This window comes from Saprolegnia parasitica (assembly GCF_000151545.1).
Source record: "Saprolegnia parasitica CBS 223.65 unplaced genomic scaffold supercont2.23, whole genome shotgun sequence".
NCBI classification, from domain to species: domain Eukaryota; phylum Oomycota; class Saprolegniomycetes; order Saprolegniales; family Saprolegniaceae; genus Saprolegnia; species Saprolegnia parasitica.
In genome coordinates this window covers 313,790-330,792 of record NW_012156417.1, presented here as the reverse complement: position 1 = coordinate 330,792, position 17,003 = coordinate 313,790, and the positions used below count along the sequence as shown (strand labels likewise).

The window sequence follows — 17,003 nt, the reverse complement described above, 5'->3', positions numbered from 1 at the left end:
GCTGAGAGCACCTTGCCCTTGGTCTGGATCACGGCTTCTTCGGCTCCAGTGGGCGGGGACGCCGGCGTCTCCGTCGGGGCCGCGGGGTCGGCGCCGGCGCCTTCTTCTTGCCCTTCTTCTTGGCGAAGAAGCTGCTTACCTTGGCATCGGGAGTCGAATCCATTTTTGGACCCCACAGCCTTCCGTCTTGGGATTGGGTAATAATCGATGGCTTGGGATTGGTGGATTCCATTGAAAAGGTAGCTCTGGATTGGATGAAAGCGCCTGTAATCATTCTTTTCAGCCAATCATGGCGAGCGTATCTTGTCGGCGGTTCGAAGCGGGCGATGCGTTGTGCTCGTCCACTGGTACGAGCTACCGCCATCGTCTCGCCAGTACTTTAGAGCTTTGGACGTATATGATCTTGGAGGAGGCAAGCGTACGGCGACTCAAGCATCTTGCGAATGGCATTGGCGCAAAAAAGACGCAAAACGCCGATACGATTGGCTCGTAGGCGAAAGTTTTGGCCAATCGTGAGGGGATGTCATGTACAGCATTAGGATTGGCTATAATACAACGGTTTGCGCAACGTGGATAGGTGGATGCTCCATGAATACGCCAACCGATTGGTTATACAATTGTATAATAAGCCAATCCCAAGGCGGATATTCCGTCCATTCCTTTTGCGTGCCCATTTGAAGCTTGTCAAGATGGCCAACAACAAGCAGGACAAGCAGACGCGACGCAACGAGGCCAAGGCCAAGCGCCGCAGCAAGACCGCCACGAGCGCCAACTCGGTCGCTCTCTCGCATGCGCTGAGCCGCAGCCAGGTCAAGCCCGCGGCCGCGCCCGGCATTGCGCCGCCCAAGATCAGTGCGGCCAAGGCGCTCGCCCGCCAGAACCTCAAGATCAAGCAGAAGGAGCTGCGCCAGGGCCTCGTGCACAACAAGCGCAACACGGCCGCGGGCCTGAGCCTCGAAGGCCTCCTCGGCAAGGCGCAGACAGAGAGCCAAAAGTACGACGCGACCGAGGCCGAGCGCATTGCGGCGGCCGACGAGTTTGGCCGCGAGCTTATCCTCAACGACCACTCGCGCAAGCAGTACATGAAGGAGCTCAAGAAGGTCGTCGAGCGCGCCGACGTCATCCTCGAAGTGCTCGATGCGCGCGACCCAATGGGCTGCCGTACCATGGACATGGAAGACCTTATGCGCTCCAAGGGCAAGAAGGTCGTGCTCGTCCTCAACAAGATTGACTTGGTGCCGGCCGAGACGTTGCAGCCGTGGCTCGCGCACCTCCGGACGTCCTACCCCACGATCGCGTTCAAGGCGTCGACGCAGGACAAGAACATTTCGTCGAGCGGCATCTCCAAGGGCGAGAAGGCCCAAGGCAAGCTCATGACGGGCAGCCGCGCCGTCGGCACGGAGGCGCTCATGCAGCTGCTTAAAAACTACTGCCGCAGCGCCAATATCAAGACAGCGATCACCGTCGGCGTCATTGGGTACCCCAACGTCGGCAAGTCCAGTGTCATCAACTCGCTCAAGCGCTCCAAGGCGGCGAGCGTCTCGTCGATCGCCGGGCATACCAAGGTCATCCAGGAGATCCATTTGGACAACAAGATCAAGCTCATCGACTGCCCCGGCATTGTCTTTGACACGTCCGACTCGCAGCGCCTCATCTTGCGCAACTGCGTCAACGCCGAAGCCTTTAGCGACCCGATCCCGGCCGTCGAAATCATCCTCGGCCGGTGCTCGAAGGAGCAGATCCAAGCCCTCTACGACGTGCCGGCGTACACGGACACGATCGAGTTCCTCGTGCACCTCGCGATGGCCCAAGGCAAACTCGGAAAGGGCGGCATTCCGGATCGCAAGGCCGTCGCGCGCACGGTCCTCCAAGACTGGAACCGCGGGAAGATCCCGTTCTTCACGCCGCCGCCGGCCATCAAGGACACGCGTCTCGACGACGGCGTCATGATCGTCAACTCGTTCTCGGCCGACTTTGATCTGGACCAGGCGCTCAACCCAACGACGTACCTCGACACGGCAGACGACGGCGGCGACGACGTCGAGATGGCCCCGCTCCCGGGCATGGCACCGGCCAAAACTACGACGACGACGGCTGTGGATGCGACGGTCGACTCGGACTCGGACGACGATGACATGGACGACGACATGGACGACGACGACAATGACCACCGCCACGAGACGCAGACGCACCACGCGCCGCGGCCCAAGTTTGCCGAGGACCGGCTCAACCCGCAGACGGCGCTGCTCGCGCGGCGAAAGGCCAAGTCCCTCCGCAAGCAGAAGCGCAAGGACGCCAAGCAGCAGGTTGGCGCCGGCATTGAAGACGACTTTTGCAGTCAGCTCGACAACTTCAACATGTCGGGCTAACCCGTGTGCTCTAATTTTCTTAACTACCCACTTTTTTACCTCGATTACGTCGGAAGAGCCGCCCGCGTTCATCGCTGTTGGACGTGGGTACCAACATATCGTTGCAGCTGAGGATCCCAGCATCCCTTCTCAAAGGATGCCCGCAAGAAGGACGAATTCGCGTGGGAGTGTACTCCGTCGTATAGCTACCATCTTGGCTCAACGAGCCACCTGTCGATCAATTTCATTTCGGACCAAGGTGACGTGGCAACGGAGCTAGAAATACTGTCCTGTCCGTGCGTCTCGAGTGCGTTCCTTTGCATTGAGAGCTTGAGGCCTCGATACTTGGCATTATGCATACTAGCATTTTGCTCCTATTCTAAAAGCGTTCCACTGGAGGTAGCGCCCGAGCTCTCCTGTAGGAGGTCGAGGGCGATGCCCATGGCCAGGAGCACGAGCACGTCGTGGCTTGGGTACACTGTCAACTCGAACGACGACGACGTCGTTCGCGTCGGTGGTGCAGAGCGGGATGGTTTGGTCGCGGACGCCGGTCTCATTTGACGCCATTGAGCCATGAAGATGACAAATCCCGCACTGTTGCGCGCCGTCATCTCATAGTTGAGACCGGACCTGTCATTAGAGGTGACGCAGAGGGTAGCAAAGCCGCCGAGGAGCCCGGGGAGGTTGGTCACACCAAAAGCAATCTGCCCGTGGGCGCTGGTCGCGACAAGCACATCGACGAGGCTCTCGTCACGGCTCTGGGGATGCAGACGGCACGCCGGCATCGCACGGCGGACGACGACCGACGTCGGTGACACCCACCCGACTGCGGCAAGCGTGTGCCCGTCCAAGTCTTGCAGCGCGTAGCCGTGGTCGTGCGTCGTGGTCAATACAAAATACAAGATGCCACCGGGCCCCAACACTTGCCCGGCGTCGTGGGCTGTAGGCAGAAGCACCCGGAAGCACTAGCACAGGATGCAGACGACAACGAGATGGCATTCTCTACCGTGTCGTGGTCGTAGACGAGCAAGGGCAGTCGCAGTGGCTGGTGGCACGAGCTGCGCGAGCTGGAGCGCGCAAGTACCTTGGCCGTGAGCACCGCACGCTCCCAGTCGTGGCAGTAGACGGCTTGCACGATCGCCCGGGCTTCGTAGATCGCCCGCTGCCGCACGTGGTTGGCCCGAGTGCGCCACAGGTGCATCTGGCACGCGATCTCGCACACGCCATTCGCCTCGTCCGCGCCAAGGCGCAAGCCCACGTGCAAGCGCGGGTCCACGAGGATGCGCGGCGTGTCAAAGAGGCGCAAGAGGAAGCGGAGGACTTCGCGGGCGGAGCGGCGCCAGCCCAGGAGTGCGCCGAGAATCGGGTGCGGTATCGCCACCGCCGCGACTTCCTCGTACGCGGGCGGCGCCTGCAGCGAGGCCAAGAGCGCCCGCGCCGACGCGAGGCTCAGATGAAGAAACTTCTTGAAGCGACTGCCAGCGCGGTCGCACTCGAGACAGAAGGTGAAGACGCCCTTCTCGACGCAGCGCAGGCCAATGTCGAAGCAAACGCGCTCGTCTTCGACTGTCGGAAGGAAGACCGCCGTCGGCGTTAGCTGCGCCGGGTGCGGTGGCACGAAGAGCTCGAGGCCCTGGCGCAGGAGGCGGCAGTTGGTCATCGCGGCCGTCGCCCAGCACCAAAAAGCAAGATCGTTTCGGGCTCGTACATCCCGTATGTACGATTTGTTCGTACGTGTATGCTTAGCGTACATACGGAAGACACCTACCCCTAAAAGCAGGTGCACGCTTGCTTCACCCTCTCGGATAAAGGCTAGACAACACAACATTGTCCATGTTCTGTAGGCGTTGCGCTGTAGCGTGGGTTTGTTATTGTTAACTTGCAGAGTTATAGGCGCTAGCCAAGAGGATACACAAGGCGTTCTATCACTTGGGGATGGAACAACTGGTATCATCAGGTGTGTTAAGGTGTGCATCGGTTAGTTGATACTAGCCACGTACAACAAGACAACCTCCAAGGGTCTGCTAATGGAGTATTCTCGAATATTCTAGATGGCGGGAATCCGGAAGGCAGCTTCCGGATATTAGTGGTGATGATGGCCGGACACTTGGAGACCTAGCCTCGTGCTTCTCACTCCTGGATAAGCTCTGGACTGAGCCCTTCATTGTCTACGTACTGCATGTGAACTGACCTGCCCATGTCATGTTCAACATTTCAAGTACACGCGCGACGACCCGTCCTTGGACGGACGACTACGACGACGACGAAGGTAGAAGCCGAGACCGTACGACTAAGGCCCTGCGCCGACCGTCGCTGTCGGGGATTCGACCTTCACACCGAAGCCAGTCGCTACTGCATGCTTTCGCTGCGGTGAGCCTCTGTGCTGAGGTTCTCCGAAGTCTGTTATCTCACGATGTTGCGAAGCGACTGATGTGCGGATAGACTCTCGGCGCGTTGGTAAAGCTTCACCGCTTTCCAATGCACAAAGGTTTATTGGGTAGTCCCGAATCCTGAGGTTTCCTCTCTCTGCAGGACCTCACTTACGGATTTACTACCGAAACGTTGGCTGAGTCTCAGCTCTCCGATGCGAAAGGAACTTCTCCGTGGCATTCCATCCAAAGCGTCCACTGTGTGGTGCTGTGTGGATTGATCACTGGAGCTTCGGATGGCTTCGCGCCAACCGTTAGGCTATTATGACGTTGCGAAATGCAATCATCAAAGGTTAGGTGAATGCTAACGTCAATATTACGTTGAGGTCGTCTCACGAACGTGTTCCTGGGACCCTTAAGTAACAATTTGTGTTGCCGGGTGCTCTCGAACGGCATGATGACCTGTCCTCACGTGATCTCAAGACCAAACGGTACAACAACAGTACATTGGTCTATAGGTGTACGATAGTAAGGCCATCTTGTACTCGTACGAGTAGTCTGCCTGACCTATCGAATAAGGCCAACTTAGCACTACAGTAATGCGATTGTTGGACACCAAAGCCTGCATTGGGCACATGGAATCTGGTATTCCTGCGCTTGGTATGCGGTTGAAGGGGTGATGAAAGGGAAAGGACTTATTTTGCTCACAAAGCAAAGAAGGAACTGTCTACGTGATGGTACTAAGGTTCATTGTCCGTCGGATTGAGGACATTTGTACAGTATTGCGACTGTGCAAAGGCTATGCTTTGCTGTGCTGCAATATCGCACTGCACTTTGTCACTTATGCACTCTACGAGCCGCATTAGTTGATGATGCTAGCCGCATAGGATCAACTCTTCTGAAGTTGGAACTTGTCTGCGACGACGCAACTATCCAAGTGTTGCAGAGCTTTCTGCTTCGCATTGCTTGATGGTTGTGGTCATCAATACTGATGAGGTATCCTTTTGGGTGTTGCGAGGCTATGAATGCCACTTTACTTGAGGCTGCAAACATGGCTTACTTGTGTTTCTGTGCACAATATGGAGTATCTCCTAGTGCCGTCTGAAACGAGCTGTGGAGCAGTTAAGAGTGTGGTGTGTAGTACGTACGACCGACGTCTACGATACTTCCTCAATTGACGAGTTCATTCAATGGAGAATTGATGTCTTTATGACTACGCTGTGGACACATTGTCTTCACATCTCAAGGGCATTTCTGCTCGACCTAATGTTGTTGCACGTTTTGTGCACAACGATGGCGAACAAAACCATAAGGTTATGGACAACTAGTCTTACATGGACGACTTGTCTTTTGTGGGTACAACGTACATACATCACTTGCGCTACTGCGTTGTACTTTTGCAACGGGTCCTGGCACCGGTACAGTACCTGTATCAAGCCAAGATCACGCAAGTCGATGTTATGGCGACCACATCTTAGCAGCTTCATTCGAAGCGCATCAAGGGCAACGAGTATATAAACTCAAAGGGCATAAGGTTTTCATGACGCAGGCAGCTCTACCTGTGGTCCTGTGGGCCATGGAAGGCTAGCAACGCTGCGTCATCTAAGGGTGAGCCTAGTTATCGAGCCACGTGTCATGCATGACAATCTTTAATGATTTGTCTCCATACATTAAGATGGACACTGCATCAACCCGGGCACTGATAACAAAGCTCAGTGTGGACATTATCGTCTGCATGCCTGACTACTACGTCTACCTGCGTACAGGAAAGGTGGGAGACTGCGTCTCGCTACCTGTAAGGAAAGGTTTGAGCATCATAGTGCTATGTCACTGCTCTCATTAAGGAGAAAGGAAGTGTTGTAAGGCATATACGAGACTCTTATGGACTCTTCTGTCTGAAGGTCTAGTCGTCTCTGACTTCCTAAAGGGAACTACAGCTATCGCTCATGGATCGTGACGGGATATAGTGTTATCGCAGTTTAGCGAGCACAAATCCTCCACGATGCTATGCTGTGAGGCTGGCTGTAAGGAGTCTTTCATCATTTGCTGCAGTGCGCAGACTTGTCCTCTGCCCAGCGATGGATAGACTACAGTAAGCGGCTCTCGAAGCTTGCTTACATCAGGAATTCTCCTACCACATAGGACGTGGCGCCAAGCGGCAAACCTTTGGTTTCGTTACGGTATAATACCGGACTACCTCGTCGGTGGGAGATCTGAGGTGAAGGAATCATGACTGGAAAGAAGGAGAAGGAAGGTTCCAGACTCATGCAGCCTCTATGGCAACTACTAGCTAGTACCACAACAGTGGGAGCTACACTACTAGTAGACTGACGCGAGTGGGTTATGCCGATTCATGATGGTGCGAGATCATGAGCTCGAGGCATTCATCGGTCAATCAAAGGCAAGTAAAGGAACTTGAGAAAAGGCTATCTTGTGACTAGCGACCGAGGTCGAATTGAGGTGGACGCACCAATATATTCAATGCCATCGCTTGCTACTGATGTCACTAGTGTGGTTGACGAGGTGTCGCCAAAGGTATAGGATGAAATGCGCGCATCCGACCCTCGATCGCTTCAACCCACTAAATGTATTTACTGCCGTACAGGACTAAGTCCGATACGGATATGGAAGGGCATCTCTACGATGCAAAAGGACTTCAGAGGCCATCCTTCGGGATAACTTTGTCTTCATGTGACCTATGGTCGGCAAGGATTTGCAGAAGCTAACCTTGTGAAGACTGGTGCCATATTATGTACAATATGTGCTACTACACAGGCTTGATGAAGCGAAACACTTTGTCCTCGACAAAAGTCCAGCTATGGACTGTATGCTTCGACCTCAAGGATTTTTGTGGCAACTACCTATCTGAAAAGGTACGGAAGTGCTACTCTCGGTGCAACGGCGCTTTGCGTCTGCACGCTTCTTTCCCTATTGGTTTTTGGCGCCAATGAATGACTAGCTCATTTTCGTCAAAAAGGTGGGAGAGAAGAATATAGAGGAAAGGGAAGTTGGCACGAGGGCCAATTTCACGACATCGTGTCCATGACACAATAGTGTAGTCCCAATGGATCACTGCTGTATGCACGAAAGTATCACTACAGTGCTCGAAGCATGAATCCAAGAGGCTATGCTGGATGTCAGGTACCTTGCATGCGTACTCTGGGAGTATTGCATCGAGGAGTCGGGCGGTGGCGCACTTGGTGAGCCACTGGAAGGAAATCCTACATGGAGCTAAGGACAAGCTCATGTACGAGTGTTGCTATGACATGCATCTCTCGATGGATTACTTAAGGAATAAGGCTATGGCTGCACAGCAACGTCTGCTTGGGCACAACTATTGAGATAGTTGAAGCCAATGCTGGTCTGTGCTTGTCCCTACGTCGATTACCGAGGTAGTGGGAGACTTGGATCACAGAATCCAAAGAGCCATGACTTTTATCGGAATAAGGCTACCTGAGAAATCAGACGCAACAGACTAAGGAAACGACGTCTGTGGTGAGAAGGGTTGTTGATGCAAGTCTCGAAAGAGCTTGAGTGACTTTTGTCCGCTGGCAGCTGCGAGTAATCCGTTAGTGGGAGCTTGCTGCAAGCAAGACAATCGTAACTCCAGGTCTACGACCTACATCGACATATTAAGGATCGAAAGGTTCTAGGCGCAAATCCTTTTCGTCCAAAAGGTCCTCTTTGCTCAAAAGGGAATGGATCGTGTGCGGGATTACTTGAAACAACGGAAATACGAGCTGCTTGCAACTTGTTATTACCAAAGTTTCGCGAATCTACTAAACGATCGTTCTAAGTGATCGAAAGGACTGCATGGAGCACGGTTCACGTCATCGTGGACAGTGAAGGGTTTTAGAGGAGTCAAACCAGAGATGCTCTAGTCTACGACGGCCTTGCCCGTGCGTTATTCTAGCCTCGGTTTTATACAACGTGTTTAAAACATGTTGCCTCTCTAAGGTACTAGTAAAGGATATGATAGCCTCCGAATGGACGGCTACGATGCGGAAGCATTACGAGGCGAGCAACCATGCTTTGCAGTATCACCTAACCACTGAGTGGGAGTGTTAACTTGCAGAGTTATAGGCGCTAGCCAAGAGGATACACAAGGCGTTCTATCACTTGGGGATGGAACAATTGGTATCATCAGGTGTGTTAAGGTGTGCATCGGTTAGTTGATACTAGCCACGTACAACAAGACAACCTCCAAGGGTCTGCTAATGGAGTATTCTCGAATATTCTAGATGGCGGGAATCCGGAAGGCAGCTTCCGGATATTAGTGGTGATGATGGCCGGACACTTGGAGACCTAGCCTTGTGCTTCTCACTCCTGGATAAGCTCTGGACTGAGCCCTTCATTGTCTACGTACTGCATGTGAACTGACCTGCCCATGTCATGTTCAACACAACTTGAATGTCATAAAACTAAAATTAGGTGACATTCGTCGCTTCTACCGACGACAGCGCGACGTCTAGCCCGTGAACCCCAACCCTATGAAGCTGCACGATCACGTATAACGAGCCAATAAATTGGTTACAAGAGCGAAGCGAGGGCCGCACGGTAGGCGTCAGGGTGCGCCATGTAGTGGGCGACGTGCGCGCTCGTCTTGAAGTCGACGCTCTCTACGCGGGCGCCGACGGCTTTGGCCATGAGAGCTGTGGACATAATCCTATCAAAACGACGAGGAGCGCGCAGGATCGCAGCGCGAACAGAGCTGCTCAATCTGTACAATGTCCGTAACGACGTTGCCTTGCACATCTATGCATGTCTCTTGAGCGACGACACCATCCTCGTCCAAATCACCGACCAACGACCGAGAGCGCGTCGTGCATGCTCAATGAACTAATATCGCTGATGCTGGCGTAGCCAGTCGAGGTATCGGGGCTTCGTAGCACTTGCCTGTGTTACGTGGGCCGTTCTGGCGATGCCAAGGATCTGGGTTAATGGCCTGAAGCGAGCCCTTGGAGTATTGATGTGTGGGAGGCACAGAAACAACTTGTCTGGGAAGATCAACACACTTCATTATGCAACATAGAAAGAGATAGAAAGCTCAAGCTGTGAGAGCGTCGAGGCGCGCGTCGGCGCGGGTGCGCTTGTGCTTGCGGTGGAGACGGTAGTAGGTCCAGTCGCGGCAGAACGTACACATGTACGTGCCCGCCAAGAGCACCGTGTTGGTCGCCGACGTGAGCGCGTTCGGCTGGAAGAGCGCACACTCGTCGCAGCACGGCTCCGGCCCACGCTCGCGCATGTTGAACGGATGCTCGTCCGTGAAGCTGACCATGACAACCTTCTTGGTGGTCGCAGCCAAGGGATGGGAAACGTCGTCGTCTTCTTCAAGGAGATCGTCTGGAGCCGCATCCGTCGACGCGGCCGGAGCGACGCTGCCAGAGGCGTCGTGTTGAGCTCGGAAGTCGGCGACTTTGGGCAGCGGCGGCGGAATCTCGCCGGCCGCAATCGCCTTCTTTCGCGCCCGACTAGGAAAGGACATGAGAAAACCACTCGGTTTGATCGCAAGGACATCGTACCGAGCTCGGCGGTATGCGTTTTTGTACGCCGAATTCGCCATGTACCACGACTTGTCCTTGGCCAGGCGGACGTCTTTGCTCTTTTGTCTGTATTCCTTCTGCTTCGTCGCAATCTTCTCCTTGTTGGCTGCGCGGTACTTCTTTTTGGCCATGCGCTGCTGCGCCTTCTTGACGTCGTACGCCTTCTTCGTGGCCGCAATCTTCTCCTTGTTGGCTGCGCGGTACTTCTTTTTGGCCATGCGCTGCTGCGCCTTCTTGACGTCGTCCGATACTTCCATGGCTTGTTGGAGAATGGCACGACGAGCCCGTTGGATTCGATTCTTGTATCCGGACGACTCTGAGCTGGCAGGCTGTGCGCAGCACATTATCCGGATAAAGCAAACGCACGTTGCTCAACTGGACGATGGCGCGTCCCATGCGCTGGCGACTGCGTTCGATCGCAAAATGGCATCAAGTGATCGAACGAGGGCTTCTGCCTAAAGTACACTGTCGTGCATCCTCATCACGCCATGTCCCACGAACCTATTCATGGTACCAAGCCACCGACAACGAGGCTTGCTTTCAATTCGTTTACAGTGAAACGGCGTACATGCTGCCACGTATTTTTATCCGGACATTTTTCTGTCAACACCCTGTGGATCGACGCGCAACTCGGCCATGCCACGGACTGTTGGGGCAAGCCTCGCAGCTGCGCACATTGATCACAACCAGACTCCCATTGCGACTGCCGTGCTGCCAGGTCGGAGGTAGTACACTTGGAACGCGACATGTACAGCATGAGAAAGATAGAGGCCGCCTCGTCTACTTCGATGGGCGTAAGCGGCTTGCGCCATGGAAAAGTACGACGGCGTGAAGATGTCCATCTTGCCGGCAGCGACAATGTCGTCTTCTTGAGCATGAGCGAGACCTTGACCGTACCTTTCAGCGCAATCTTGAGAAACTCGAGCGTCGAAACGAGGATGTGCGTGCACTGGCGGCCGAGCCACGTCATGCGGAAGCCCTGGAGCGTAAAGTACTTGCCTTCGAGCGTGTCGTACCACGGACTCTCGTCATTTCATAAAGTAAAATTAGGCTTGCACCGACGACAGCGCGACGTCTAGCCCGTGAACCCCAACCCTATGAAGCTGCATGATCACGTATAACGAGCCAATAAATTGGTTACAAGAACGAAGCGAGGGCCGCACGGTAGGTCTCAGGGTGCGCCATGTAGTGGGCGACATGCGCGCTCGTCTTGAAGTCGACGCTCTCGACGCGGGCGCCGACGGCTTTGGCCACGAGGATCGCGTCCTCGACGTCGGTGGCGACCACCATGGTGTCGGCGCTCGAGTACAAAAAGAGTTTGGGGATCGCACCCGTTGTGCAGATCTGCGACTCGAAGAGCTGCGTGAACGGATGATCCCATCGCAGCAGCCACGCGAGCGCGCTCCACGCGACCATGACGAGCTTCATGACGCCGTAAAGAGCGCCACGCGCCACCGGGTTCTTGACGTGTGCTACGAACGGGCGCGGGTCGCCGACACCGCCGCGGACCATACTCGGCGCCGAGTCAAAGACAAACGACGTGACGATGTACGGCTGTTGGCGCCGCTGAAGGTGTTGCTCGAGGCAGAACCAGGACCGTGCACCGCCATTCGACATGATGTGCACGTGAAGGCGCAGCGTTTGAGTCGGATCACAGAGGCGCGCAGCCGTCTCGGCGGCAACCGATGTCCACGGAGTGAAAAAGTCCAAGCCGCGGCTCAGTACGATTGTGCTTGACGAGAAACCGAGGTCGCTGTAGAGCGCCGCGTACTTGGTGACGTGGCGCGACATGCCGTGCATCCAGCCACAGACGACGACATGGACGTTGCTCTTGTCGTCGTCAGTTGATTGCGTGTACCATGGCGAATGCTAGAATGGGGTGCTTTGCAGCACGGCGGACTGGAAAGGGTGTAGGTTGCGAATTTGGGAAATTTGGTTAGTATGACTACAATAGTCATCGTCCCACCGAGTTCAACAGATGTTAAACATTGATCGAAGGACGCCGGCAAAACTCGAACCAAGCTTGTAAGCCAAGGTTGTTGCAACCAAAAGATGTCGACTGCAGCCTGAAGGAAAGGCACTGAATTCCGTGCATTGGAATCGAGTGCGTGGTGTAGCGTTAGGCTGAACCGCGTTTTGAGGGCTACATCGAGCCATCCTCTCTCGCCCTGACGCTTCATTTGACTCACCATTGCGCTAACAAGACGCCACCACAATATCGCACTAGACGATTCAACTGGGCCTTGGTGCCCTCTGCCGGCGATACTTTTTCTCGTTGGGTGCTCTAACATCCTGACGATAATGTTACGAGCAAACCGCCACCAGTGTTCCGATAGGCTGGCGAAGGCGGAGCTGCACGCGTACCTTTGCAGTGGGCGAGGCAAGTTGATGAATCAGTTCGAATCGGTCACACGTTTTCATCTATGGTGCGGCACCTGGCCCGGAATCTCGGGAGCTAATGGAATGAACGGGGCAAAACAACTCCGCCAACAGACATCAAGCGGTCATGAGAGGCTTTCTTTCAACAAAAATCACACCTCACGCTGAGTTCTCACTCGTCCTTGCCTCTCTTGGCACAAAGCAGCAGCAGCCTTGGGCAGCAGGAGCCAACCGGAGCCGAGGGCAGTGGCCCTTATTAATATTTCACCGCAATGGAAATCATCGAGGGTAAAGTCCTTTATAGTGCGCTGGACACAATCGCACACAGAGACCCATCGGCCAATCCCCGAGATGGATACTCAGTGAAGCAGGAGGGGCGGACACACGAGCACACGTAATCGTGGGCAACCTTGGTATCGTGATCTGGTCGCGCATCGAACCCACGATGTCAACGTGATGCGCTTGGTGTCGAGAACCTCCCGGAAATGATGCACTCAATTTTTTTTAGAGGCCCTTGAGGCGCTGGACGCGCAGCGAAGCGACCAACGTACATATATATACAGCTAGTATATGCAACCTATCAAGAGTCCGCGGAAGACTCTCAGCCTTGAAAGCGTCTTGCTGGGCCAACAAAAGCGTGGCAACGCAGCCGCTTGGACCAAAGGGAGCTTCGCCGCCACGCAAGCTCTTCACGCATGGTCCGAGCTGGCTTGATCCACGCCGTGGCCGCATTGAAAAAGTGTCCGCAATGAGCTCGCACAGATTGTCGCGAGCTTCGCTGAGGGCACACGCAATCACGGCAGCGCAACTTTGTATGCCGATACGCGCGGTAGTACAGCAACATATGTGCAAGTCTACTCTTTCTCCGCGTTGCATTATCTTCAACGCACTCATACAGGAAGGTTGCGCAGTGGTCGTTGCAATCAGCTCCCGCGTTGGTGCGGGGACGCATGTATCTCGGCTTGCCGCCGAGCATCCAAGTACAGCATAGCCGCCTCCTTCTCTCATTCAGCGCACGTGAATATCTAAATCGACCTTGACGACGCTTTGCATCTACTTATTCGGTAGAGGTATGATGCAAGGACGCCAGCTTCGCTCATTAAAGCTGTCGGTCATTCTTGTAAAATGTACGTAGGCGACGAGAAAGCAGAGTGTCCAGTGTCCAATCAAACACGCGTATGCTCGATAAACGCCTTTGATTGGTGCAAACGGTATCCAGAGCGCTGGTCACTACTCGGTGCTGGCGCAACGTGGGCGACAAAGCTGGGCGACAAGTCGTCACTATGGTTTCCGGGCAAAGGGCATATGGCAAAGCTTCCTGCCTATAGCGTTCAAAGGGTTTGGTCGTAGCTTCCGTTGATATTGCCCGCATATTAAAGGTTTTGTGAAGTACTAGGATGGAAATAGGGCGAAAGCGTAGAAGCCACCGAAACGCGCCCTATCCTGATCGCGACCGGGCAGTGCAACACGGAGCTGCGCATTCGTCGCCCTCCGAACGCATCCGTTCTCTCACCACATTGCACTGCTCTGCTGCACCGCTTTCGAGAACCAAATATTCACAACGAGCCCATCGCGCTTTTCCCGAGCTCGCGCCATCCACTGAACACTGTGGGACGACTGGTGCTTGGTACAGGCACCCAGCTCACGTCATCTTCACTGGACGATAGCGTAAATTGACGAATCTGCTCAGCAAGATTGCGTGTGCTTCTCTGCGCAGTTGCACGGCCTAAAAGCTTCCCTCTCGTAATGGGCGCCATCTGTCCCACCGGCTGTACGTCAATACGTGCGACAGCGATTGTCGATCAGCAACCGCGGGACCCCGTTCCTGCGCCAAACAACAGATACAACGCTGCGCCCGAGAAGGTTATTCGAATTTTTAATTTGAGTGGTGCGAAAAAAGGAGCACACTGGGTGGTGCCAGCAGACCGAGCTCCATACGCGCAATTTCATTTTCAATAAAGCCGCATCATGGATCTACCTCGTCTTTTGACGACTCCCACCAGTACCGAGACTCTGCGGTCTGGCGCGTGGACGCACGAAGAAGTGATGTACATGGCCAGCCTCTTGCGTGCTTTTTCCCTCGGCGCACTGCCTGCTGTGCCCGATGGCACCCAACTGCGCGGCTTCCTCGCGTCCGAGCTCGGCTGCAACCCGATGCGCGTCTCCAAGAAACTCGGTCACGGCCACCTCGACACGCAGCCTCTCGCGCCGCGCATCGGTCGACAGAGCTATTGCCGCGACATCACTCTCTCTGTGGAGAAAGTCCAAGCAACCTTACTCCATTTGAACGAGCTCCGACGCTCGTTCTTGGAGACTGCCGCGTCGCTCAGCGTGACGTCGCGGCCAAAGCGCACTCGCTCGTCCATGCAAGCGCATCACGGCGGCCACTGGCGCTACGAAGAAGAGCTCTACGCGTTCAAGCTCGTCGAGGCCTTCATGCTCGGGTACTTGCACCTTCGCGACGGGTCGACGCTGCGCGGGTTCGTGGCCGGTGAGCTCGGCTGCTGTCCGATGCGTGTCACGAAGAAGCTGGCCACGGGCATGCTCTGTGGTCGGCATTTGCCCCGACGCCTCGGACGGGTGGTGTACACGGAGCCGCGTCAGACGTCGATCGAATTGGATCAGGTGGCGCTCGCGGCGCGAGAGGAGCTCCGTCGGTTGCGGAAAGCGTATTTGCGATCAAGCGACTTGCTGTAGAGCTTCAGTTTTTATTTGACCCTAACCGCCACTATGAAATCGTGTATTCTTCCAAGTACCGTATTCAAGTCTGAGCTTTGCCACCGAAAATGCATGCAAAGGTAGCACCTTATTGGAGCGTATGTGGTGGCTGTGATCTGCGTACGGATATCTCTCGTCTGTTCGTGTCGGCTCAGATAGAGCACATGCCGTCGTGTGACGACACCGTGGGATGCTGAACGACTTGCATGAGCGGTCTACGAACTGGTCTACGACATCCCGACACGCCAACATGCTGCACTCGGTTTCAACAGGTGGTCTTTGCTCGGACCCCGCACAGCGCCGTGATCACCAGGACCCGCAATCATGCGCGATGCAATCCTGTGACTGGAGGCGGATGATCTCTACGTATCCGGCCCTCGCACGTCATCACCTTGTCAGTGATTTCGTGTTGTTGTTTGCTTCATCTTTCGCCGACGAAGTTGAATTGGGTCGTGGCCGAGGTGCATCGACAATGACACTCATCACTGCTGTGGGCGGTAGCTGCGGGCGGTTGTATTTGGCCGCACTCTGCGCTGCCATCTCTCGTTTGCGTTGGAGTCCAGGCTCGGCACCAGCCCAGCGCCATTGCCAGCACATGAAATCGACGTCGACGGTCCTCACGACCTGCGACTGGCAGACGAGAGCGTAGTATGCCGAATGAGCCCCAGGGACTGGGCTGTGAGGAGGTCGTTGCGGCTACTGAGGAGCTCGACCGCGCTCCAGTCCAGCTTTTGGTAGCGCTCAGCGCTCTTGGCAACCGGGCACGCTTTGGACGACGACGCTCATCTCGGGGTCTGACGACGATCTGCCATCGTCAGGCGGCCAATCGCATTGGTTGATGGGCACGCGCGCACTGTGATTGGTGGAAAGTAGGCACCACGGTTGTCATCGCCATCCTCTGGCCCGTCATTTCACACTCAAAGATGTGATGCGCAGCAAGAAATGGCCCTGCTAAGGTGCCCCTCTTCACCACGAGCGCACTATCCACGAGCAAGTTGCTCCAGTAGGTGGTGCTGGTCTGCAGACAACGGAGCTAGCGTGGACGCAGAACTAGCTGTGACGTCGCTCACACAGTGGAGCGACAGGCGACCAGCTATTAGGATTCTTGGTCGCGTCGTAGGGTGCAGTTCTATTATGGGACGCCTTCATGGCCCGATGCCTGCGTTTTATTCGTCCTGGCAAGATTTCTTTACGAGTGACGACTGGGAATGTTGCGATCTAGCCGTCGGTCGTTGTGATGGGCACTGCGACTGGAGGACTTGGCCCACACACTGCATTCTTCTTGCTCGCGGTGGGCTGTGGGACGAAGCGTCTGTGGCGAGAGACTCGCCATTGATAAATTGAGTACCAAAAGCAAATAAATACGTCGGATATGATCCTTCATTCTGCGCTAGATGTATCCGCACGCAGAGAGCTGCAAGTGCAAGGGGTCGCAAGCCAAGCTACTTTATACTGCCAGTTAACAGGTTTCGATGAGCGAGGAGTAATCGCGCGCCAAGATTGTTGTTGAAGTGAGTCTATTTAGATATAATTTACACTGAACTGGAAATGGTGGTGGACTATCGATTCCAAGGTGCTACGACGAGCCGGCCGCCGAGAGGCTTAGCCGAGCGGGAGACGCGGCGTGTAAACGGCACATGCGGAAC

At 55.0% G+C, this 17,003-nt stretch overlaps 5 protein-coding genes across 5 annotated transcripts in view; 2 read left to right on the top strand and 3 right to left on the bottom strand.

The window, feature by feature from the left end:
- Nucleotides 1-2,369, top strand: part of SPRG_20167 (hypothetical protein) — a gene marked incomplete at both ends in the record, with an annotated part of 8,125 nt that extends 5,756 nt beyond the window's left edge. Inside the window, one exon of the mRNA XM_012345572.1 lies at nucleotides 681-2,369. Coding sequence (XP_012200962.1) covers nucleotides 681-2,369 — 1,689 coding nt within the window. The remainder of the gene's footprint in view (nucleotides 1-680) is intronic.
- Nucleotides 2,370-2,680: 311 nt separating this feature from the next.
- SPRG_06699 (hypothetical protein) lies at nucleotides 2,681-4,038 on the bottom strand. The gene is made up of 2 exons (XM_012345510.1): nucleotides 3,355-4,038; nucleotides 2,681-3,313 (listed from the first exon to the last, which is right to left on the bottom strand). The coding sequence occupies exons 1-2, from the start codon at nucleotides 4,006-4,008 to the stop codon at nucleotides 2,723-2,725; spliced, it is 1,245 nt and encodes a 414-aa protein (XP_012200900.1). The 5' UTR covers nucleotides 4,009-4,038; the 3' UTR covers nucleotides 2,681-2,722.
- Nucleotides 4,039-9,131: 5,093 nt separating this feature from the next.
- SPRG_06698 (hypothetical protein) lies at nucleotides 9,132-9,546 on the bottom strand (the record flags this gene model as incomplete). Its single annotated transcript, XM_012345509.1, has 3 exons — nucleotides 9,132-9,369; nucleotides 9,425-9,472; nucleotides 9,522-9,546. 3 exons carry the CDS (start codon nucleotides 9,544-9,546, stop codon nucleotides 9,248-9,250), a joined length of 195 nt encoding a protein of 64 aa, XP_012200899.1. The 3' UTR covers nucleotides 9,132-9,247.
- A 1,394-nt stretch (nucleotides 9,547-10,940) lies between these two features.
- Nucleotides 10,941-12,060, bottom strand: SPRG_06697 (hypothetical protein; the record flags this gene model as incomplete). Its single annotated transcript, XM_012345508.1, has 3 exons — nucleotides 10,941-10,993; nucleotides 11,083-11,282; nucleotides 11,402-12,060. 3 exons carry the CDS (start codon nucleotides 12,058-12,060, stop codon nucleotides 10,941-10,943), a joined length of 912 nt encoding a protein of 303 aa, XP_012200898.1.
- Nucleotides 12,061-14,599: 2,539 nt separating this feature from the next.
- SPRG_06696 (hypothetical protein) lies at nucleotides 14,600-15,336 on the top strand (the record flags this gene model as incomplete). Its single annotated transcript, XM_012345507.1, has 1 exon — nucleotides 14,600-15,336. The coding sequence occupies exon 1, from the start codon at nucleotides 14,608-14,610 to the stop codon at nucleotides 15,334-15,336; it is 729 nt and encodes a 242-aa protein (XP_012200897.1). The 5' UTR covers nucleotides 14,600-14,607.
- Between the last annotated feature and the right edge of the window lie 1,667 nt (nucleotides 15,337-17,003).

Excerpts from the sequence above, each read along its gene's own strand:
- SPRG_06699 (XM_012345510.1), bottom strand. The coding sequence starts at position 4,008 with ATGACCAACTGCCGCCTCCTGCGCCAGGGCCTCGAGCTCTTCGTGCCA. Across the intron at positions 3,314-3,354 it reads TCGTCTACGACCACGACACG|TGCTTCCGGGTGCTTCTGCC; the intron begins GTAGAGAATGCC and ends ATCCTGTGCTAG.